The 22,862-nt window shown below is 54.5% G+C and overlaps 1 protein-coding gene across 1 annotated transcript in view; it reads left to right on the top strand.

The window, feature by feature from the left end:
• Nucleotides 1-109: 109 nt before the first annotated feature.
• The window catches only part of ZMAT5 (zinc finger matrin-type 5), a 25,536-nt gene continuing 2,783 nt past the window's right edge, over nucleotides 110-22,862 (top strand). Inside the window, exons 1-5 of the mRNA XM_045534426.1 lie at nucleotides 110-194; nucleotides 12,941-13,095; nucleotides 17,766-17,828; nucleotides 19,160-19,240; nucleotides 21,374-21,485. Of these exons, the coding sequence (XP_045390382.1) occupies nucleotides 12,969-13,095; nucleotides 17,766-17,828; nucleotides 19,160-19,240; nucleotides 21,374-21,485 (383 nt within the window). The 5' untranslated portion in view covers nucleotides 110-194; nucleotides 12,941-12,968. The remainder of the gene's footprint in view (nucleotides 195-12,940; nucleotides 13,096-17,765; nucleotides 17,829-19,159; nucleotides 19,241-21,373; nucleotides 21,486-22,862) is intronic.

The following is a 22,862-nucleotide window of genomic DNA, read 5'->3' as shown; positions in this document are numbered from 1 at the left end:
TCGAACTACAACTCCCAGAAGCCCTCGCGCCTCTCCACTTCCCCCCCGCCCTATCTCGGCTTGGATTCCTAAAGCTTTCTGGGAAGGGGGGAGGGGACTGATACCCAAAGAAGAACTACGAATCCCAGCAAGCAGTGCGCGATACGGGGGGTGCCGGAGGAGGAGCCCGGAGCCATCCAGCCCGGCGGAGCCAGGTATCTTCTTTGGCCGGACGTCCAGGGGCGAGTCTAGTTTCTTTCCCCGCCACGGGAAGACTTGGGCTCTTCCTTCTAAGTCCATGCGCCCCGTGGCGGGACGCACCAATTCTTTGGGTGGGGAGTGGATAGAGGGGACCTGGGCTCCCCGGACCCTGGCTGGTCTCTCCGCCTTGTCTCCTCTGCCAGCCGCAAGTCCAGGCCAAGAGTTGGAGCCTGTGGCAAAAAGGTGGCCTCAGGGGAAGGGACTGTTCTGCCTGCGCTTCCTGTTCCTTTCACCCTTGGGCTTTGCAGAACCCTGTCCTGGAAGGCGGGAGACCTATACTACTCATTCCGTCTTAGGAATAGGAATAGCAAGGGCTGTGGAGGACCAGGGGCATTCAACAAATGTTTTCTGAGCGCCTGTCTGGGCACTGCGCGCGGAACTCAGCGGTGAACAAGTCCCTGCTCTCATGGAGCGCTCTATCTACTGTGTGTGGGCCATGGGGGGATGCAGTACTACAGTGCTTTGGAAAACGGAAGAGAGTTGATTGGGGACGCGGGGGTGGTGCTATTGTAGCCTGGGTGGCTGTTCCGAGGCTGACACTTGACTAGAGACCTGAATGAACAGTCGCGGGTCAAACTGGACAACGTTGGTGCAAAGGTCTTGAGGTGGCCGCAGTCCTGGGATATTTGAGGGAAAGATGAAGAGTGGATTATGAATAGTTGACTCTCCGTCAGCTCAGGTCTGGCCCCCAGACCTATATAGCAAGGAGTCTTACTTTTTCTAACTGCACTAGGAAGCCACTTAAGAGTTTTAAGCAGAGATGTGGCAAGATCTAATTTACATTTTAATGTCATCATTCTGGCTGCTCTCTGGAGAATGGACTGAAGAGGGGAAGTGACTGTGGTGGATCAGTTGAGGGTGGATGGGAATTTAGATTAGGGTGTAGATTAGTGATCAGATTTGAGATGTATTTTGGGAGACAGGGCAGACAGACCCAGCTTGGCAGATGCCGGCAGGGCGTGCGGGAAAGAGGAATGAAGGACATCTAAGTATTGACTACAACAACTTAAAATCAACAGGAATGATCCTAAATTATTATTACTATTATTATTATTATTATTTTAGTAGAGATGGGGTCTCACTGTTGCTCATGCTGGTCTCGAACTCCTGAGCTCAAGCAATCCTCCTGCCTCAGCCTCCCAAATTGCTATGATTACAGGCATGAGCTACCGCACCCGGCCTTGAGTCTAGACTGTTTTGGCCACATTCAGTTTGAGCTGCCCCTTAGACATCGAGGGGAGATGATATCCCCAGGCAAATGAGGATGTGGGTCTGAAGTTTGGAGGCAGGTCTGAGCCTGAGATAAGAGTCATCAGGATATGAGTGGCATTTGAACCCAGGGACTGGATTCCAGGCCTGGCTCTGCCTCTGACTCTGTGTGACCTTGATCAGGCTCCCACTGTCTGGGCCATATTAAATTATTCGTCTGTGAAGAGCAACAGTAATGTCTGATTAGGGGACTAGAAGGAAAAATGTGAAATGCTCTACATCCATTATGAGTTACACCTTACTGTGGTCATTTACTGTTTGCAAAGCATACTGGCAGCCCCTTGAGGCAGGAAGTTGTGAGGGTTCAGGGAAAGACTGCTTAGGTTTTGCTAATTGTCCCCAACAAGCCTGGCTGATGGGAAGTTCAGGGAGGGGGAATCATTTTAGATGGATGAGTAAGGAAGACCACAGGTGTGGCTTATTTTTTTGGGTTTTATTTTTTATCTTTTAAATTAATTCTCATTTTGGGTATGGCTAGGTGGCTTATGCCTGTAATCCTAGCACTTTGGGAGGCCGAGGTGGAAGGAACACTTGAGGCCAGGAGTTTGAAACCAGCGTGAGCACAAGTGAGACCCTGTCTCTATTAAAAATAGAAAAAAAATTAGCCGGGCAACTAAAAATAGAAAAAATTAGTCAGGCGTGGTGGCATGCACCTGTAGTCCCAGCTACTCGTGAGGCTGAGGCAGGAGGATCGCTTGAGCCCAGGAGTTTGAGGTTGCAGTGAGCTGTGATGACAGCACTGTACTCTAGCCCAGGCAACAGAGTGAGACCCTGTCTCAAAAAAAAGGTCTGATTTTAGAATAACAATTTTAAAAACCTAATTTTCTTTAAACCATTGATTTCAACATAGAAATTGTTATTCTCTACATAAACCTAGGAAAATAAGAAAAATGACCTTAACTTTTCCTTGATTAATGTTTGAACTCAAGGTGAACAGACTAAATTCCTTTAAACACTCACCCCTATGTACAGTTTAATTACATTCCTTACAGATTTTAACTCCTTTTATAAATTTAATATATTTGATATTCTTTTTAAGTACTTCAGATGCATACCCTAATAAGCATAATTTCCCCAGAATACTTAAAAAGTTACTAGAAAGTCAATTAAACTTATAAACATAATTTCAAGTTTTTGTAAACAATTGTGTTTACAGACTTACTCAAATTCTCTATGTCAGTGGCTCTCAGTCTGGGGAATTAAAAAAATAAAACCAAAACAGGCTCAATCTCTGACATGAAATCAGAATATGAGGGGCAACCCATAACTTTCACAGCACCCTAGGTGATTGTAATATTTGGTTTTCAACCATTGCTAACCTCTCAACTTAAAATCACAACTCTAATATCAATTAATGACATATATTTCATCAATTACTAACTATATATTAATAATTAATTTTTAGAGACAGAGTCTGACTCTATTCTCCAGGCTGGAGTACAATGGCCTGATCATAGCTCACTGCAGCCTCAAACTCCTGGGCTCAAGTGATCCTCCTGTCTCAGCCTCCTGAGTAGCTAGGACTATAGGTGAACACCACTATGTCCAGTTAATTTTTTAATTTTTTGTAGAGACACAGTCTCACTGTGTTGCCCAGGCTGATCTTGAACTCCTGGCCTCAAGTGATCCTCCCACGTAAGCCTCCCAAAGTGCTGGGATTACAGGTGTGAGCCACTGTGCCCGGCCTAACTATATATTTTAACTTTTATATTTTAAATTGGAATCACAAGGCTTATCTGTCAGATACTCACTCTGTCAAATTCTTTGAATGTTATAGATGCTTTTAAATATAATGCCAAGTATACACTGATTATTACTAAACTTAGGACAGGAACATTAATACAGTGAGTTTGATTTACTCTTCCACCTGTTTTCAATTCTAAACTTTCCTGGAGTGTGGCAAGACACTTATCCAGTAAGAAACAGTTTTATCTACTCTAATAAATTATACTTGGCCTCAGGTTCGGGTTCCCATGTCAGCAAGCTGACATTATTCATAATTGGACTGATTTCCGACTGAAACAGTAATCCAGGGAGCTATGTCTACCTGGAGTGACTGTCCCCAACAGAGGCTGCCTTTGGGATTCATGGGGAAATTTATTTCTTCCAGGCTTTTTTTTTTTTTTTGAGACAGTCTGGCTCTGTTGCAGGGGCTAGAGTGCCGTGGCGTCAGCTTAGCTCACAGCAGCCTCAAACTCCTGGGCTCAAGTGATCCTTCTACCTCAGCCTCCCGAGTAGCTGGGACTACAGGCATGTGCCACCATGCCCGGCTAATTTTTTCTATATATTTTTAGTTGTACAGCTAATTTCTTTCTATTTTTAGTAGAGACGGGGGGGGTGGGGTGGGGTGGGGAGGGTCTTGCTCTTGCTCAGGCTGGTCTCAAACTCCTGAGCTCAAAGGATCCTCCTACCTCGGCCTCACAGAGTGCTAGGATTATAGGCATGAGCCACTGCGCCTGGCCGCAGGTTTTTTATTTCTTAGAGCAGCAGTCCCCAATATTTTTGGCACCAGGGATGGGTTTCCTGGAAGATGATTTCTCCATGGGTGTAGGTTGGGGGGAGGCGAAGGGGGGGGAGGAGGAGCTCCAGTGATGTACAAACAATAGGGAGTGGCTGTAAATAGGGATGAAGCTTTGGCTCTTGGTCTTGGTCACCTCCTGCTATGTGGCCCCGTCCCTAACAGGCCATGGACCAATACCAGTCTAGGGCCTGGAGTTAGGGGACCGTAATCTTAGGGGATACTTACTAGAGAGTACTAGAATTGCTGGTTAAAATGCAGATTTCTGAATCCCCCTCCAGATCTGCTAAGTCAGGATTTCTGGGGACCTGACTCAGGAAATTTCATTTTTAATAAGGTTCCCACTTAGGAGCGTGGAAAATTTTGAGCAGGGGTGACTTAAGGAGGGTTAATCCTGATGCTGCCCCAGATGTGGTGAACTGAAGAGGCCATGTCCAGACATGAGGAGTTGAGATCTGGCTTGGGCAGCAGGGACAGTAGAGACAGAGGGTCAGATGGCATTTGGAGTCCACACTGGGGACAGAAGAAAGGGGGAGGCAGAGGCAGTTCTGAGTCCAAGTATCTGGTTCAGGAAACTCATTCAGACTATTTTTACCTTTCCTATTTGGAAACTCTGGCCTCCTGAGACCTGTAAGTATCTGATGAGAAACTGTGTCTCCAGCCTGCAGTCCCTGGAGCCCAGATTTGGGCTCAGCCAACCTTCTCTGGGCCTTGGGGCGTGCTAAGCCAGGTCTGATTGGAACCAGGGTTTGCCTCATCCGTCTTAGTCAGGGGCCGAGGGAAGTGTCTGCTCTGTCCCTTTGAGCCACCAGCCCCAGCTGGTTCATCCGGGTGAACCAGGTCCCTGCAACCCTCCCTGGCAGCCTCCTGAGGGAGAAGAAACAGAATGCATCCCTGCCTGACAAATTTCCCACTTTTTTGAAGGGAATTTTGGGGTGGAAATTTTAAAAATAATACATGATAAATGTAGAGACTTACAAAAACAGAAAAACACAAAATGAAAAGAAATCTGCATAGTCCCATTATCCAGATGTGACTATAGTGAAATATTCTATGTCCGCTCTAGTCGTTTCATGTGTGTGTATCTGTGTGTGTGTGTGTAGAGAGGAGAGAACTTCTTCACCTTAAAGAAGTGGTGTCATATTGTATATACTATTGTGATAATGAGCTGTTTTTTCATTGAGCAATCGAGAGTGATTGTCTAGTCCAAGTGACAGAAGGGTTTCCTGTGATTGGATTTTTGACAGCTGTGTGGTACTCCATTGAACAGATGTGGCTCACACCCTGCTCTTGCTCCTGGCCAGCTGTGGGCTCTCTCTGTCCACAGATTTTGTGTGTGGGGGGTAAGATGTGGATAACAATAGAACTGACCTCACAGGCTTTGTGCATCGTGTCATTGATCCCCCACACCACAGAGGACTCTGAGCAGCATGCCTGGCGTGTCGTGAGGTGTGGATAACTGTCAGCTTTGCTTACTGTTGACATTCAGATTTCAGTTTTAGGATAAGCTACATTGCAGTGACTATCTGAACACCTAGATCTTTGTGGTTATCTCGGATCCTCTCCTTGGAGGAATTCCCTGTTGGATGCAGGTGCCCCTCCCTGGTGCCCCTTGGCCCAAAATTTGATACCTAGTACTGGGGGCGTATCTGTTGACTGCCCCCAGCATATACTAGGGTATCTTCTTGTGAGCACTGGGTCTCTGTGTCATGAGACGTGAACCCCAGTCTGGCAGAGAGGACGTGCTCAGCCTATGTGCAGTTGGTGAATGAATGAATGAAAAGGGAACCAACCGTGGAGCCTTAGGGTTGTGCATGTGTGAGTGGGACCAGGGGCCTCCTCTGACTTGACTCAGGAATGTTTTGGGATATGAGGCACTTGGTATCTGTGACTGTCACAGATTGTAAAGTGATTTTGCTTTTTCATTTATTTATTCCTCTGTATTAGGGTTTTTTTGGTGTTTTGTTTTGTTTTGGTGAGGCAGGTTTTGTTTTGTTTTGGTGAGGCAGGGTCTTGCTCTGTTGCCCAGGCTGGAGTGCAGTGGCATCATCATAGCTCACAGCAGCCACAAACTCCTGGGCTCAAGCGATCCTCCTGCCTCAGCCTCCTGAATAGCTGGGACTATAGGCGTGTGCCACCACATCCAGCTGATTTTTCTATTTTTTGTAGAGATGGGGTCTCGCTCTTGATCAGGCTGGTCTCGAACTCCTGACCTCAAGCAATGCTCCCACCTCAGCCTCCCAAAGTGCTAGGATTACGAGCCTGAGCCACCATGCCAGCGTGTATTATTTTTTACTGCTGCCTAACAGATTTCCCCCAAACTTTTAGTATCTCATTATTTTCTCATACTGTTCCTGAGGGTCAGGAATTTGGGGATGGCTTAGCTGGATGGTTCTGGCTTAGAGTCTCCTAGGAGGTGGCAGTCACGCTGTCAGCCAGGGTGCGGTCATCTGAAGGCTTAACTGGGGCTGGAGGGTTTGCTTCCAAGCTTGCTTGCGTGGCTGTTAGCGGGGGTGGGGGTGGGGTCTCCGTTCCTTGCCACGTGGGCCTCACCACAGGGCGGTTCACAGCGAGGCAGCTGACTTCCCCCAGACCCAGAGTAGCAGAGACACCAAGATGGAAGCTGCAGTGTCTTTTACAGCCTGAACTTGGAGATGACATGCTGTTACCTCTGTTGTAGTCTCTCGGTCACACGGACCAGCCCTGACACAGCTTGCGAGGGGATTACACAAGGTGCAGAAACCAGCAGGCGGATGGCTGGGGGCCATGGAGGCTGGCTGCCACGTCCACAAACGTGTATGGGGCACCCCGTGCTAAGGACCTGGCGTGCAGGATTTAATCCTCACGGTAATCTGTGGAATAGTTTATTACCCTCATCGTCCAGAGGAAACTCAGAGGGTGAGCAGTTTGCTGGAAGTGACACAGCCTGAGAGTGGCAGGGGTAGGATTCTGACCGGGGTTGATGATTGGAGTATTGTGTTTAAGGAAAAACAACGTCTGAGGATTGACTTGAGTGGTCTGTGTGACTTTAGGCAAGCTTTCGCCCTCTCTGTTCTTCTGCCTCTCATCTGCTACTTTAGATGATCCTTTCTCTGTGGGCTCTGAATCCAGTCCTTAGATCCTGGCCCCGTCCTAGACCTGCCGAGTTAGAGATCGCCGTGGGCGGGCGCCCCCCCTGCCTTGGACTGCTGGGCAGGGGCATCTGAAGGATACCCCTAACATACGGGGCTCCTGTCCGGGAGACATCTGCATTCCCTTGGTGCTTCTGTTGGAGCAGGGTCCTGAGCGGGCAGTCTGCAGGCCACCCTCCCCCCCAGGGTAGTTCTGATGCCATCAACTCCAGACGGCAGGCATATGTGACACTGGGACATTGCCGGGCTCCTAGTGGGCGTGCAAGAAAGCCGTCCTCTGGCAATGGTTTACTGTTTACCTGGGGTCTGGTGGTGCCATAATTAGAAGAAATGACAGGTGAGCTCAGGGCACCTGTGGTGAGCACAGGTCCCGGATAATTGCAGTGTGCATCCCAGCCCCTGGCCGAAGGCCGAGCTGTTGGCATATTTTAGCCTTGCGCCAAAGCCAGCTCTGTACCTGAGATGCACGCAATGGCAGGAACCGAGAGTGTTGATAAAGTGCAAGTGTCTGCCTGCAACAGCCCCACAGCGGGGCAGTGCGATGGGGACAGAATGGCTCTGGGGTCAGCCTGACCCAGTGTGAGTGAATGCCAGCTCTGGTGTGCCTGGGCTGAGGGGCCTCGGGCTCCTGGCTTCACGCTGTCATTGTGACGACTCCACAAGAAGGCATGTGAGGGTCCCCAGCGCTCAGGATGATGAGACATTATTGTTGCAGTTACTGGTATAAGTGTCATTGCTGTTACCGACACTAACAATAATTGTTATGATTATTGTTAGTGTCTTTTCTAGCCTTGGCTGAGAGCAAATGAGGAGGGAATATTTCCAAGCCTGTTTCCTCATCTGTAAAATGGGCACCTTGACATCTACTCAGAGCGTCTCCGGGGGATTAAATAAGGGAATGAAAGCTAAGTGCTGGGGTGAAGCTCTCTCCCCTCACCCCACGCCAAGTGTCTTTTCTTCTCTCTTCCATCCCAGTGTCTTGACTAGTCATGTTTTCTTTGAGCCTGGACGACTGAAGTCTGGTGCTGAGAGGCAGCAGGTGAGGTTTAAGTCAGTGGAACAGGGTCGAGTCAGGAGCTGAGCGTCGGGTCAGGCCAGGGCCCTGCTGGACACAAGTCCTGGTGGAGGGCTGGTGGTGGCGGTGAGAGACCTGCCTTTAGGGCTCGATGTGTCTCTCTTCTGTATCCACCCGTCTTTGTACCCAGATGGAGGAAAAGAGGGGCTGGGAGGTGCTGGCGTTGAGTGGAGGGTGAGAGGCCATGGCTTCTGCAGGCTGCTCACTCGCGTGTTCGTCCCCATGCAGCTGTGGCACGGGGGCATGCTTGTAAGGACAGGCAGAAGTGCCTATGGCATTGACCTTGACTGTGGCTTTAATCGTGGTCACCAGGAGGGTGAGGGAGTGGACCACCTGGGTGACGCTAGTAACCACAGTAACAGCCTCCGCTCTTAGAGCGCTGACTGTACGCCACGCACCTTAATGTACTGCAACCTCCGTAAATCCTCAGCAGCTGTGGGATCCTTGTTTTATAGCTAAGCACAGGCTCAGGGAGACGAAATAACTGTCCAGAGGTCACCCAGCTTCTAAGTGGCAGAGCTGGAATTCCAGTCCAGACCTGTGTGACCCCAGAGTGTGGTCCCACTAGACTTGCCCGCTGCCCCTTGGCCACCAGGAGCCAGCCCTCTCACCGGGCAAGGCTCTGAGGAGCCCACAGATGCTGTTGCAGCCGTGGACCTGGTCCCTGGGAGTGGGTGGGTGGTGCCACCTGTGTTTCTTACGGGGGAGGGGAGCTGGATGGTTCTATGTTCTGGACAGGACCTCGCTCACACGCTGCCGAGCACGCCACCCTCAGAGGATGAGGATGAATCACCGCTGAGAGGGCCAGCTTAGTCAGCACCCATGCTGGTGTCTGGGCGCCGTCTAGAAACTCTCCATCTGCCCCCCTCCCTCCCCGTCCCTGATCCCCAACTCAGGGCTGCCAAGTGCGGTGGTGCAGGTTGTGCTTTGTGCAAGGACGCCTGGCTGAGGGTGAGTTGGAGCTGAAATCTAGCCAGCGTTCTGCTTGCCAAGTTGTGTGTTTGGCAGGGCACTGCATCTGTCCGGAGGATTCTGCAAGCCGCACCTCGTCCTCATGCTTCCAAAGCCACCAGAGCAAGAGGCAGTTGGGTCGGGAGCCCTAGAAGTTCGCACATGGGCAAGGTCACCTTGCTGAAGGCCAGCTCCTGCCCAGGAACGGGGCCTTGGGCACATGCCTGTGAAGTAGGCAGGATGTGTGGGCCCCCCGCCGCCATCCCTGGGCAGTGGGGCTCTGCGGAGCTGAAGTTCAGAGTCACGGCCACCTCTGCCCCTGTGTACTCTGGGCTACTCACTTCTCCTCTCCTGGCCTCACTTTCCGCATCTGTAATATGGACCAGCTGACCCCAGAGGTCACTTGGGCACTGACATTCTGTTCTTGTCTGAGCCTCTGTTTTCTGGAGGACAGTAATGAGGGGGACGGCAGCCAGTGTTTCTCGAGGGCCTCCTGTGGGCCTGGCCTTGTGCTAAGTGAGTGCCTGAATGATCTGATTCTCACGGCAACCCCTGAGGTGGGCACTGTTGTGATCCCGGTTTTGATAGCAGGAAACTGTGGCTGGAAGTTAAATAATGGCCCCAGAGCACAGAGTTAGAGAGCAGTGGCACCTGGGTTTAAACCCTGACATCTGACACCAGGGCCCGGCTCTTAACCCTTTCCCCACACGGCCTCCCCAGGCACGTAAACGAGGCGATTGCAGGTCCTGGTGCTCAGTGCTGTCCCCAGGCTGAGCATCCTCCTCTCAGAGGTGAAATGGGGCTGATGTGACCTGCTTCACGGGGCGAGGTGCTCAGTGAGGGACGGTGCAGCCCGCTGGTCTCCTGGCCAGGGCCTGAGCGTGCGTCTGTGACAGGAGGGTGGAAGGCACCATCGCAGGCATCGCTCCTCTGATCATCAGATATCAGAACTGGAGAGGCCCTCAGCGATCACCGGGTCCTGGCGCTTCACACATGGGGAAACTGAGGCCCAGAGAGGAAAAGTGACCTAGCCACAGGCTCACCTGTAGAGCTGGGACTAGAACTCAGGGTCCCGTTGGTCCATCTGGGATGGCTGAGCACTTCCTGTGTACCAGAGGAGGGTGGGCAGGGGAGGATGTGGGCCCGCAGCTGTCGCCCTTGGCTGAGGCCAACAAGGTGAGGACGGGAATGGAACTGTTGGCTGGTTTGTCCCCTGTGGGTGTGTGCACATGTGAGAGAGGAGGAAACACACACACACACACACACACACACACACACACACACAGCCCACCAAGAGGGCGCGTCACTTGGGGCAGAGTGTGGCTGGGAAGGCAGGCAGAGGGCATGTGGTCTGATTTCCTGGTGGGCTGGTGTTTGGGACAGTTAGCATGACAGCGAGAACACAGGCTCTGCCAGTAGACCTGAGGCCCAGGCACACCAAGACTTGCTCTGCCCTTCCTACGCCTGGGGCACCTCACAGCACCTCTCTGAGCCTCAGTTTCCTTGTTCGTAAATGGGATTATAATACCTCTTGGGGTTCAAAGGGGGTAGCATGATCCAGGGGTGTAGTGAGTGATGATGAAGGAAAGCTGTCATCGGTATGATTTGTTGGGAGAGACTTTCCTTAAGTGATGAGGAGCGTGGAGCCTTGCTGCCCAGATTCTAAGCCCAGCTCAGCTGCTTTTGAGCTCATGACCTTGACTAAAGCTCTTCACTTCTTAGAACCTAACAGGCCCTACCCCACAGGTTATCCTGTGGATTAAGTGAGATGAGGCACAGAAAGCTTTTAGCCTAGTGTTGGCACATAGTAGGTACTCCGGAAACCACTAGCTCTAATAATAGCCCATGCTGTTTATTTACTAGCTCTTGCTCAATGCCAGACATTATTAGTGTCGTTTTTGCCATTTGCATTAGCAAACTCTCTGCACCACTCCCCAAGCAATCAGCAATCACCCAGCCCCGCTGCTCCCATTCCTGCAGAGAGAGGAGAGGCCTAAAGAGGGGAAGTGACTCGCCCAAGGTCACACAGCCGACAGCTGGATGCCTGTGTGGCTTTGTCTAGCTGAGTCTGCGGCAGAGCCACTGTTCCGTTTCCGTTTCTGTCTCCCAGAGAGACTCCCTCCTCCACTCCTCCCTTCCCCAGAGCCAGCAGCTCCTTGGAGCTTCAGGCTTCATGAATGGCTTGGTTTAGCAGTCGGCCGTTAAACGTTCATCTCTGACAATTTCAATCCAATTCCTATAAGTTTATTGGCAAGACGGGGTGTATTAGAGCTGCCAAATTTAATATATCAAGTCTGCGTGTCTGCAACGGAGTTTCTCAGCAGTAATGGGAGAAGAGAGGTTTTATATGTTTTCATTTTGAATGACTGTTCCCGATCCCATTACAGCCCCTGACTTAATGGCTGCTGTCCCCGCCACAAGAGCGGCTTTCGCCATCAACCTGCTTGGCTGCGGGGACTGTTCAGGAGGCTTGCTCGTCTCCATGTCTCCCCCCACTCTCTTCCTGCACCCATCTGCTCTGTTGATCGGGTCCTGGAGGCTGGGGCTTTTGCTGCAAGCCTGGGTGGCTACCTCGTGACCTTGGGGAAGTCATTTCCCTTCCTCCTCTGGGCCTCAGGAACCTGCTCCGTGAAGTGAGCGCTCAGACCACAGGGTGAAGGGTTGGTCTGGGCCCAGCCTTAGCAGATCCCACGTGATGACCTTGAGGGGATCCGTTCCTCCTCTGTTCTTGTGGCACCAAACCGAGGGACCCCAGGGCCGGCCAGGAGAGTCACTGAATTGCTGCCCACCTTGGGCTGCAGATCTGCTGGGTCAGGAGTAGTGGCCGTGGTCATCATGGCTGAGGGGTCGTAAGTTGTGAGCCAGCCGTGGAAGAGAAGACACCCAGCAGTGCGAGTGTAGGGGCCTGGCTTTGCTTCTGCTCATCAGCTGTGTGGCCTCGGGCAGATCACTTCTGTCTCTGAACCTCTGTTGCCCCAGAGGGCAAATGGGAATTCATTCATTCATTTATACAACAAATACTCGCTTGGCTGTTCTGTACCAGGCAGCGTTTTAGGTGCTGGGGCCCCGGCAATAAACCAAACGAAAATACACCTGTCCTCATGGATTTATGTTCTTGTTAGGAGAGAAAGACAATAAACATAACAAGTAACTTATGATTTGAGGTGATAAGTGTCTCAAGGAAGAAGAAAGCAGGGAATGGAAGCAGCTAATGTGTGGTTCTGCTATTTTAAGAAAATAAAGTCACAGTGAATTACTGAGAAGGCAGTATTTGAACAAAGATTGAAGGGGCCAGGTGAGCAAGCGTGGTGGGTCCCCGGGGGAGAACACTCAGGCTGAGGGGACAGCAGGTGTACATGCCCAGAGGTGGCCATGTGCCCGGCATGTGTTAGGAGCCAACAGGAGGCCAGTGTGGCTGGCATGGGCAGAAGAGGGAGGTCAGGGGTCAGGGGTCAGAGGTGTGGTGGGAGACAGCTACGTGTTAGGATTACCTGGTGAGCTTCAAGAAATACCAGGGCCCGGCCCTCGCTCACTGAGGTTCTGCTTTGACTGGTCTGGGTTGGAGGTTGGGCATCAGAATTGTTAAAAGATCCCTCTGGAATGAGGCCTCTTAGGCCATAATCGTGGGACATTCTTCACGGCGCGGGGCACATGGAAGGGAAGCCTCGGGGAGTGCTCGCTGTGGGTGGGGGTGTCCAGAGCTTTGGCATGTGGCGTTTTCTCCATGGTCTGACCAAGTGCTTTGTGGCTTCCCAGGCCGCGGCAGCACCTACCGTAGGTGGCCATGGGGAAGCGATACTTCTGTGACTACTGCGACCGCTCCTTCCAGGACAACCTCCACAACCGGAAGAAGCACCTGAACGGACTGCAGCACCTCAAGGCCAAGAAGGTCTGGTACGACATGTTCCGAGGTGGGTGTCCTCTGGCTTGGTGGCCAGGTTTGTGGATCTCTGATCTTCCTCATCGTCAGACAAGGGACACTGTGGGTCAGCGACAGTCTGGGTCTGGGCTCTTTGAGGATCAAAAGAGAGGGAGGCCTGGTCCACTGGTCCCCAGGGGCAGATGGCCCCTCAGAGGGACAGGCTGGGACGTGAGCTTCTCTTTCCAGCGAGAGAGGGGGACGTACTCTGCTGGGCTGTCACTAGACGTGCACTCTAAGGAACAGCCAGGGAGGTTCCAGAGCGTGGCCGGGCAGGACCCGGGTTGAAAGGCGTGGGAGCTTGGCAGTGGGGTGAGGGTGGACCAGGAGCTTCTGGAACAAGCCGGGGCGGGGCCGGTACTCCACAGTTTGGGGAGCAGGATTCTGGGACAGGGCCCAGAGCCTGGAAGGAAGGAACCAAGTCCCAGTAGCCAAGAAGGGAGGAGAAGGGGACAGAGAGAGACTGTTCTCTGGTTGAGACAGAATTCACGAGAAGGGAGTGAGCATTTATTGAGTGCTTGCTGTATGCCATGTGCTTTCCATGGTTCATCATTTGCTTCTCTTGGTAACTCTCTAAGCCAGGCAACCTTGACTGGGGGTTAGGATCACCTGGAGACCTTTAAGTAAAAAACACTGACACCTGACCCCCTCCCCAGAGGCAGGTTTGGTTGGGGTGGGGACCAGGTGAGGTATTTTTAAAGCCTTCCTGGAGTCTCCCCGTTTTGGATGAGGAGGCTGAGGCTCTGGAAGATGGAAGGACAGTGGCCAGGCCACTCAGCAGGCTAGGCTTGGCTGGGAGTGGGAACAAACGGGGAATTCGGGGGCAGTGGGGTCTCCAAGGTCCCTGGGAGGCCTCTGACCCTGGTGTTAGGCAAAGGCTCTCTGTCACCCAAACCCTGAGGGGACTGTGATCTGGCATGGAGCCAAGGTCACCTTGGTACTTGTTCCTAGTCCCAGACTGTCAGCTGAGAACGGCGAGGTCCCGGGGTCCGGGGCTGATCGCAATGGTCCTGGTGTTAATTACAGACAAGGAGAGACAGCGGATGCCGCTAGCCCCTCCTCAGGGCTCCTGCGTTCTTAGTCCCCTGGGTGACCTCTCACATCCCAACCACGTTCCATCCTTAGAACAGCTCCCTCAGAGCAAGGGGGCTGGGCAGCCCAGGGGTCCCCAGCTGCTGGGGACCGAGCTGGCACATGAGCTCTTTCCACTTCCCCAGGAGGCTGCCCAGGGCGCCAGTGTACCCTGAGCGACAGCACTGACTTGGGGGAGGCACCTTGTGCCCCAGCCTGGGCTCCTCTCCACTCCCACTCTGCTCCCAGCGTCGTGGCCTGGGGCAAGTCCCCTGACCCTCAGAGGGGCTGGCAGCCCATCAGCCATGGTCAGGGCAAGCACGGGCCCTGGAGCCAGGCTGCCTGGGTGTCAGTCCCAAGTGTCACTCACTCACAGTGTGGCCCTCATTTTGTCCAGGAAGGCTTTAAAAATACCTCACCTGGTCCCCACCCCAACCAAACCTGCCTCTGAGGGTGGGGTCGGGGTCAGTGTTTTTTACTCAAAGGTCTCCAGGTGATCCTAACCCCGAGCCAGGGTTGCCTGGCTTAGACCGTTACCAAGAGAAGCAGAAGCCATGACAACAGTACCCACCTCCCAGGGACGAGACGGGCTCAGCAGTCTCATGGTGAGTGTGTGGCTTTTAGTGAACATAAGGGTTCACTGAGCAGGAACAGCGCCTGAGGGTCCTCAAAAGGATTGCCGCAGGCCTTTGTCTTGTGGGCTCGATCATTCAGCACGGCCTTGGCTCCCAGACCCTCTGAAGATTCAAAGGTGGATAAAACCGGGCTCCTCTTTTAAGTGACCTTGTGCCCAATTGCGACAATGTGTTCTGGGCAGAGCTCCATCCTGCCCAGGCCTCCACGCCCCGCCGGCCTCTTCCTCCCGGCTGCGGCGTCACTGGCCACTGCGAGTACTGTCCCCGCGGCAGGCATGCCCTTCCTGCTGTCCTCCCCGCCCCAAGCCAGCTCCCTCCATCTCAGAGCTCAACTCAGGCAGCGAATCCTCAGGGACGTCCTCCCCGACCCCTGGGCCGGTGAGGTCATTTGTCTACGTGCTAGATGTTTACCCCATTTATATTCACATGGATTAGTGTGACTGCTGGACCGGAAGGAAGGACCCGCTCTGACTTGCTCTCCACTTAAATCCTCTTCCTGGCCTGGTGCCTGGCACACAGGATGTGCTCAGTGAATGCTTGTTAGATAAAGGTCTAAATGAACCTGCAAACTAACACGGGGCACCAGGGGCAGCTGTTCATTTTGGGAGATGAAGTGAGAAGGACCAGTAGGGTCAGATCACGAGGAGCCTTGAACGCCAAGCGGAGGAGGACCATGGGCTTCCTTGTGCGAGGACTGTGGGCTTCCTTTTGCAAGGCCCAGGCTGGGGGGCCTCAGCCCGGGGTGCACTTCAGAGGCACTGAGGATCTTTAAACAATTCTGATCCTCGCCCCCTCCCACAAATTACAGCAGAACCTGAAGGGAGGGCAGGTCTAGGTATCCAAGTACTTGAAAACTACCTGGTGATTCTGAAGCGTGGCTGAGGTTGAGAACCACCAGCCGGAAGCTGGACAGCCTGGAATTCCTCTCCCACACTGAGCCACCCAGCCAGGGCCCCTTGTCTGGGACTTGGGCTCAGCCCCCCTGCAAGGCTCAGCTGTCCTAGCCTCAGGGTGGGGGTCCTCCACCAGCCCACCTTCTCTGGGAGGGGTGGGCAGGGCAGGCAGTGGTATCTGTGGCACCAGCTGGGTGGGCTGAGGCTGATAAGCCCCGTACTGTCACAAGACCCTCCCCACCCTGCCGCCCCACCCACAGCTTTGCCAGGCCTCCTGGGCACGAGTCCTCTGATAACCAACTCCCAGCTCTGCCAGGCCAACCCCCAAGCCACCAGCTGCCTTGCCCTGGGGCAGGGAGGAGTCCACATGGACATCAGCCATTCACCCCGACACCAGGACATCAGCAGCTGCAGGGGGTGGGGCAGGTGCTTCAGACTCGCACACACCAGGGTCAGGCCTGGCGCTGCCGCTTGCTACTGTGTGCGCTTGGGCAGATCACTTCGCCTGTCTGAACCTCATTTTTCCCCTCTGCAAAACAGGGATGTTAGCACAATACAATGGGTCTGTGAGGAAGAAATGAAGTAAGAGCCAGGTGTGGCACACGCCTGTAGTCCCAGCTACTCGGGAGGCTGAGGCAGGAGGGTCGCTTGAGCCCAGGAGTTATGGTCTGTAGTGCGCTACGCTGATCAGGCATCCACGCAAAGTTCAGCATCAATATGGTGACCTCCCGGGAGCTGGGGCCACCGGGTTGTCTAAGGAGAGGGGGACCAGCCCAGGTCAGAAATGGAGCAGGTCAGAATTCCCGAGCTGATCAGCATGGGATCGTGTCTGAATAGCCACTGCATCCCAGCCTGGGCAACACAGTGAGACCCCATCTCCTTAAAATAATAAAATTTAAAAACTTAAAAATAATTTTAAAATAAAAAATAATATAAGAATTGGGGAAAGAACTGCTACCATCTGCTGTGCACCCGCTCAGTCCTGGCTGCACGGTAGCACCACGCGGGGAATGCGATGCAGGGGCAGCCCCCAGCCTCAGAGGCTGGTTTTTGTCACTTCCCCGTTGATTCTAATGTGCCACCAAGGTTGGGAAATCACCGGCCTCCTCTGCCAAGTGCTCTCCATTCATTGTCTTATTAAATTTTCACAGTAGCCCTGCCACGTGGGAGTTTTCCTCCCATTTTACATACGGGGAAACTGAGACTTGGGGAGAGGAAGCAGCCTGCACGTGGTCTGGTCACGTGTAGCTGGGATTTGAGCTCAGGTTTCCCGGACTCCAAAACCCGTCGTCCTGCCTCAGCCTCTAGAAAAACGGGCAAATGTCCAGCTCAGGCCTGGCCTCTCCTCTCCCCCAGAGGGTGTCAGGGCCTCTGAGTCAGGTCACTGTCCTCAGATTTGATTCACTTACAAATTTTAACTGATTGATACTTTGCCTACATAGAAGCACACAGAATTTAAAACCATAACTATAGGATGAAAATAAAGACAGGAGAAATCAGAGGAAACCAGGGTCAGGGCTGGTGTCCAGAACGATTGCTGGGGAGTCCTGTCCTTGGCAGTGGCTAGTCTGGCCCTGAGCGCCTGCACGCGGCTGGCGGGAGGAGGGGAAACAAAGCAGAGATTGAGTCTCACCCATGGAGCCATGCCCGGACCCTAGCATTGGCTGGCGGGCTTCCTGGGCACCAGGATTTGTTTATTTTTCAGCGTTTTATTTTGAAGTAACTCTAGCATCACAGGAAGTTGCAAAGAGAGGTCCCATGGTGCCAAGATTAAAAAACAAAACAAAACTTCCCAGGTAATTCTATTGTGCGGTCAAAGTTGAGGACCTCTGACCTGAAACCTGGTTCTTGCCGTTGGCTGGTCCAGGGTGGGGTGGGAGGGGCTGAGGTCACCTGAAGCTCACATCCTCTGCCCAGCAGCCCCCTCCCCTTACACTTCTCCATGGATGGGGAGCTCCTTTCCTTCCACACCACCGTGTCCGGCTAAAGTCCACGCCCCTGTGGCTTCTACCTCCGCTGCCTTGGTGGCGCCATTTGAACCCAGCCCTTCTCTCCTCCCGCAGACGCAGCCGCCATCTTGCTGGACGAGCAGAATAAGCGGCCCTGCAGGAAGTTCCTACTGACAGGTAAAGTGCTCTGCTCAGCTCGGGTCCCCTCGGGGGCCTGCGATGCCAGTCTGTCTTGCGTGGACCTCTGCAGAGCGTCTCACCCGACCCTGCCCACCAGACCGAGCCCACTTTGCAGCCTTGGCTCTCGCTGACTGGTCATGCGGGGCTTTCCCAGGGGTTGTACCTTAGGACTTCCCAGGCCCCCGGCTCGTGAGACTAGGATGTGATTTCATCGGCTCCTCGGAACAGCAAGCACTGGGAGATTGCCGCTAAATCCAGCAGACACTGATGAGTGTAATAGACTGGCTGATTAGATTAGCCCGGGAACCCGACCGCCTCCGTGGCCTCCTTCCCGGCAGGCAGGGCCGGGATGGTAATAGGTCCAACAATCTGAGGAAGGTCAGAGTCAGAACCAAGGATGCCAGGTGCTAATTAGACTGCTCAATACTCAGCTAAAGCTGCATGTCGTTCAAAGAGATAAAACTCAGTAAGTAAAGGAACCAAAGACATAAAAGTAATTGGAGGAAAAATAAGACAAAACTAGGAGAATAGTCTCCCCCGTGCTTGCCTAGGAGGTCCTGTGTTCTTTCTAAGGGTTTGGCCCTGAGCTTCCTGGCAGCCAAGGCAAAGAGGAAAACTGTGATGATTCCCATGGTTTGTAAGGGGGCTTAGCACTGGGGAGAGCTGCAGCTGTTGAGCTAGGGCAGCTGGGTGCGTGGCCATGGCCTCCTCAGGAAGGTGTTGGCGTCTCTAGAATGGGCACCAGGCCTGCAGATGGGGCTTCCCCGCAGACTTCACCTCTAGTCTGCCAGTATTTTGAGACACATTTTGGTCTCCTTGGTTGAGATTGGGAAGGCCACCCGGACTTTGGTACCTTCTTGGCAAAGCTGCCATCGAAGCCTTTCTGAGGAGCAGTCCGACTGCCGAGGTGAGGCAAGTGGGCACCGCGGCACAGCACGCGCCATGGCCTGGCGTGGAGACGGGAAGTGTGACCCTTCCAGGGACCCACGTGTAGTTCATCGGGGCGTGGGGGTGCGCTGGTGGCGAGAGAGAGCCCACAGAGGCTCGTGCGGCCCAGTCATGACAGGCTTTGGTTGGGTGTGACCCCAGCACGGGGGGGACCACCAGGGAAGGGTCACGAGCAGGGCGTGATGGGTCAGATGGGTCGCTCTGACTGCCGAGTGTGGTGGGGCAGGAGAGAGTCCAGCTTTTGGTTCCGGACCGGGATTGCTACTCTTCAGGCCCTGAAATCCCACCCCTAAGACCCCTGGAAGCCCTCATCAGGGTGCCCCTCAGCCCACAGTGCGAGCCCTTCCTGAGCGGTGAGTGACTCTGTCTTTCTGTCACAGGTCAGTGCGACTTTGGCTCCAACTGCAGATTTTCCCACATGTCGGAGCGTGACCTGCAGGAGCTGAGCATGCAGGTGGAGGGTGCGTCTTGGGGGGTCCCCCGGGAGTGCGGTGTCTGAGACCAGGGGAGCTGCCCTGTGGGGTAGGCCAAGGGCTGCTTAGGGTGACCAGGAGCCCTGGGCCTCTAAACTGCCCAGGCATGACCGGAGAAGGCCCAGGGCTGTGTCCCCTGAAAGAGGCCCACACGTGGCTTCCTGCCCAGGAGCCCTGAGGATGTGGCTCCACCCCACCTGGGCCCTGTGGCTGGCCTGGCCGTCCTTCACGGAGGCACTGGCTCCCTCCCTCAGTCAGGCAACGTACTGAGTCCCCACTCGGCACCAGGCGGGTCCCCATGATGCTCTGGGGATGAGGACATGAAGAAAGCACCCTCCTGCCCTCGGGAGTCTCACAGCCTGGTGATTCCAGGGACAGGCGAGGTCAGCTTCCGTGGAAACCTGCCTGTCTGCCTTTGGGAAATTCACATCTCCTGCCAGAGAATAAGGAAGTTGTCCCACTTGGACGGTCGCTATTGATCGTCCCCCACAGGCCTCCTCGAGGCCGGCACTCGGGCAGCGGGGCTGTGCGTGAGCCCCGCCAGGTTAGAGGCCGACTCCAGGTCTCCGAGTGCCGCCACTCGTGCTTCCCTGTCCAGGTGGCCTCAGGCAGCCAGCGAGTGTCTGGGGCAGCTCAGCCTTTGCCCTCGTCCCCCGTAGGGCCTCACTCCCCTGACCAGGCAGAGCTGGCAGGCTCCGTGCCCTGCCCTGGGAAGCCGATGGTGATGGCAGTGTGGCTGCAGCCCTGGCACCAACACAGGGTTTCCAGGAGCTTTCCTGGGCAGAGGCGAGGCCTCGTGGGACCGGCCAGCTAGTCCTGGCGGCAGCGGCCTCTCCAGATCTTTGCTGGCCGTGGGCTATCGGGAACGGCTGGCCCGTGGTGAGGACAGCACAGGCACGGGAGGGAGTCCGGAGCTAGAGGTGACGACTAGTGGAGACAGAGTTAGGGAGAGGCCCAGGGGGCTGGGAGCTGGCAGCTCAGACAGCCCTGGCTCCGCCTATAACCTCGACACATAGCTTAACCCCTTAGAGGCAGGGTCCTGGCTGTCCAAAGTGACTGCTTGTGAAGATGAAGCAAGACAACGCCTGTGGAGTGCTGGCCCAGGGCCCGGCCCCACGTGAGCCTTGGTCCCTGTGTGTGATTGCTTTCCTCTGGCCTCAGGCCCCTCCCAGCCCACCCGGGGACTCTGACCCCATCACACGCCTGGGTGTGAACTCCATTCATTGCTTGGTTTTAATTCACCACTGAGCAATGGTCTTTGTAGAACATCTTTTTTTTATTATTTATATAAAATAAGGAGAGCTTCATTTCTTTTCTTTTTTTTTTTTTTTTTAGACAGAGTCTCACTCTGTTGCCTGGGCTAGAGTGCCGTGGCATCAACCTAGTTCACAGCAACCTCCAACTCCTCGGCTCAAGCAATCCTCCTGCCTCAGCCTCCTGAGTAGCTGGGACTACAGGCATGCACCACCATGCCCGGCTAATTTTTTCTATATATATTTTTACTTGTCCATATAATTTCTTTCTATTTTTAGTAGAGACGGGGTCTCGCTCTTGCTCAGGCTGGTCTCGAACTCCTGAGCTCAAACATTCTGCCCACCTTGGCCTCCCAGAGTGCTAGGATTACAGGCGTGAGCCACTGTGCCCGGCCTGTAGGACATCTTATGAGTAGAAAAACCGGGGAAACTGAGGCTCGTTATTCTGCCCACAGTCACAGACCTGCCAGGTGGTGGAGCCGAGATTCGACCCTGTTCTATGACCCGCACTGCCTCCCCGCAGCCCTCATGTTGAGCCCTCCTGAGGGCCAGGCTCCTTACATGCACCATCCTGTTTCCAACTCCCCAAGAGCTTGGGAGGCAGCCGGTCCGGTGCTATCTCCATTGATGCGAAACAGAGTAAAACCCAGAGCGCTGGGCCTCGGTGTGCTAAGATGGCCTCGGGAGGTGGCAGCAGGCGTGGTGGGGACAAACCAGTGGCTCTGCTCCTGGCCTCCCAGCCTGTATCCCCATGAAAAGTCGCTGCGGCACCCCAGGGCCTGCCAGTTCTTGCTGCTTTGTGGGAGGGTGGGGTCCGGGTGGGCATGAGTGTACCCCTCACTTGCCTTTGCCCCCCTCTCACCCACAGAGGAGAGGCGGGCCAGAGACTGGCCATTGGACACTGCCGAGCTCCCCGAGGGCCATGTGGAGGACTGGCTGGAGAAGAGAGCCAAGCGGCTGAGCTCAGCCCCGAGCAGCAGGTACAGGCCCTATGGGTCCCCTCCTGCCGTGCCCTCTGGGGACAAGACCGCAGACAGCCTGCCCTTTCTGAAGCTGAGGGGTCTCTCTGAACTGCCCAGGCCCAGGGGCCGGACACAAATCTTCCCACAGAGCTCTCTGAGGGGCCACGCTGGGGGCTCCTGGGTCCCCAGCCCAGCCAGAGGCTGCAGCGTGTGCACTGAAGGCCCCTGTTCCCCGTGGCTCGGCCCCTTCCTGGAGTCAGGGGAGGGAGGTGACCAGGCAGATTTGACTCCTCCCCAACCAAGTCCATTGCTAGAGCGAGGGGCCTGAGCTGTGGTTACTGAGCCCCCAGTGTGCCAGTCACTGTGCACCTGCTCCCCGCTGTCCCCTGTAGGGCCCTGCAGGAGGGGAAACTGAGGTGGAATGACTGTCTCCAGTCACAGGTACACATGGTGACCACATGACGGCTGGCTTTGTTTGGTGCTCACAGTGGGCATTTGGTTAGATTGGCACCCCCGCTGTGCAGCCAAGGAATCACAACCGCTCCAGGAGGCTGTGGCCGTCCTGCCCACACACCCGCTGCCCTTCGCCCTCCCTTGAGAGCGAGCTGGGTCCCTGCTCCGTGTCTAGACCCCAGGCTGCCTCTGTCACCATGTTCAGGCCTGGCCAGCGGCTAGGATGGTGGCGGCTGTTTCTGGAATGGAGTCTGCACCTGGGGCCTACCCTTAGCTCTAGGGGGTCTGAGCCCTGCACCCAGGCCGGCCACTGCCAAGGGATGCAGTACTTTGTCAGCGGCCACTTGTTCTCTGTGCCCACCCACCTGTGCACCTGCCCCCTGAGGGTGCAGAGCCAAGATGAACTACTTTTTCTCCAGCCTTGAGAAAAAGGGGTTTGGGCAAGGGAGGTGACTATTTATTCTGGCTTTTGTCACTGCTGCCTTGGGCTCGCACAGCCCTCTCCCTGCAGGCCGGTCTCGCAAAACATGACCCCAGGGCCCTTTGGCCCTGGCCCGGGCACTCATGGCCCTACTCTGCGGGATTGGGGGCGGTAGGTGGATTTAAGTCCTCAGGTCCCCTCGGTGTGTTCCTGTCCCCTCCTCCAGCCTGGAAGCAGTCCTGTGGGAACAGTGCCCTCTGTGCCCTTCCTCCCCCAGCTCTCCTGGGCGGCCACAGTGCCGCCTTCCTGGTCTCACCTCCCTGGTCCCCTGCAGGTCATGCCTGACCCCACAGCCCTGACGCGCCCTCGCCTGCCCCTGCTCCCTTCACCTCCCGGCCTGTGGGGTCACCTTCTCCCCTCTTGCATCTGGCCTGTCAGTCGCAATGGACACTTGGCAGCGTCTTAGACATGGCGGTCGTTGGTACTTTGGGGGCACCTTGTACATCCTGTTTCCTCTGCCA

Source organism: Lemur catta, chromosome 21, assembly GCF_020740605.2.
Source record: "Lemur catta isolate mLemCat1 chromosome 21, mLemCat1.pri, whole genome shotgun sequence".
NCBI lineage: Eukaryota > Metazoa > Chordata > Mammalia > Primates > Lemuridae > Lemur > Lemur catta.
The sequence above is the reverse complement of the archived record's forward strand: the minus strand, read 5'-3'. Positions and strand labels throughout refer to the sequence as shown.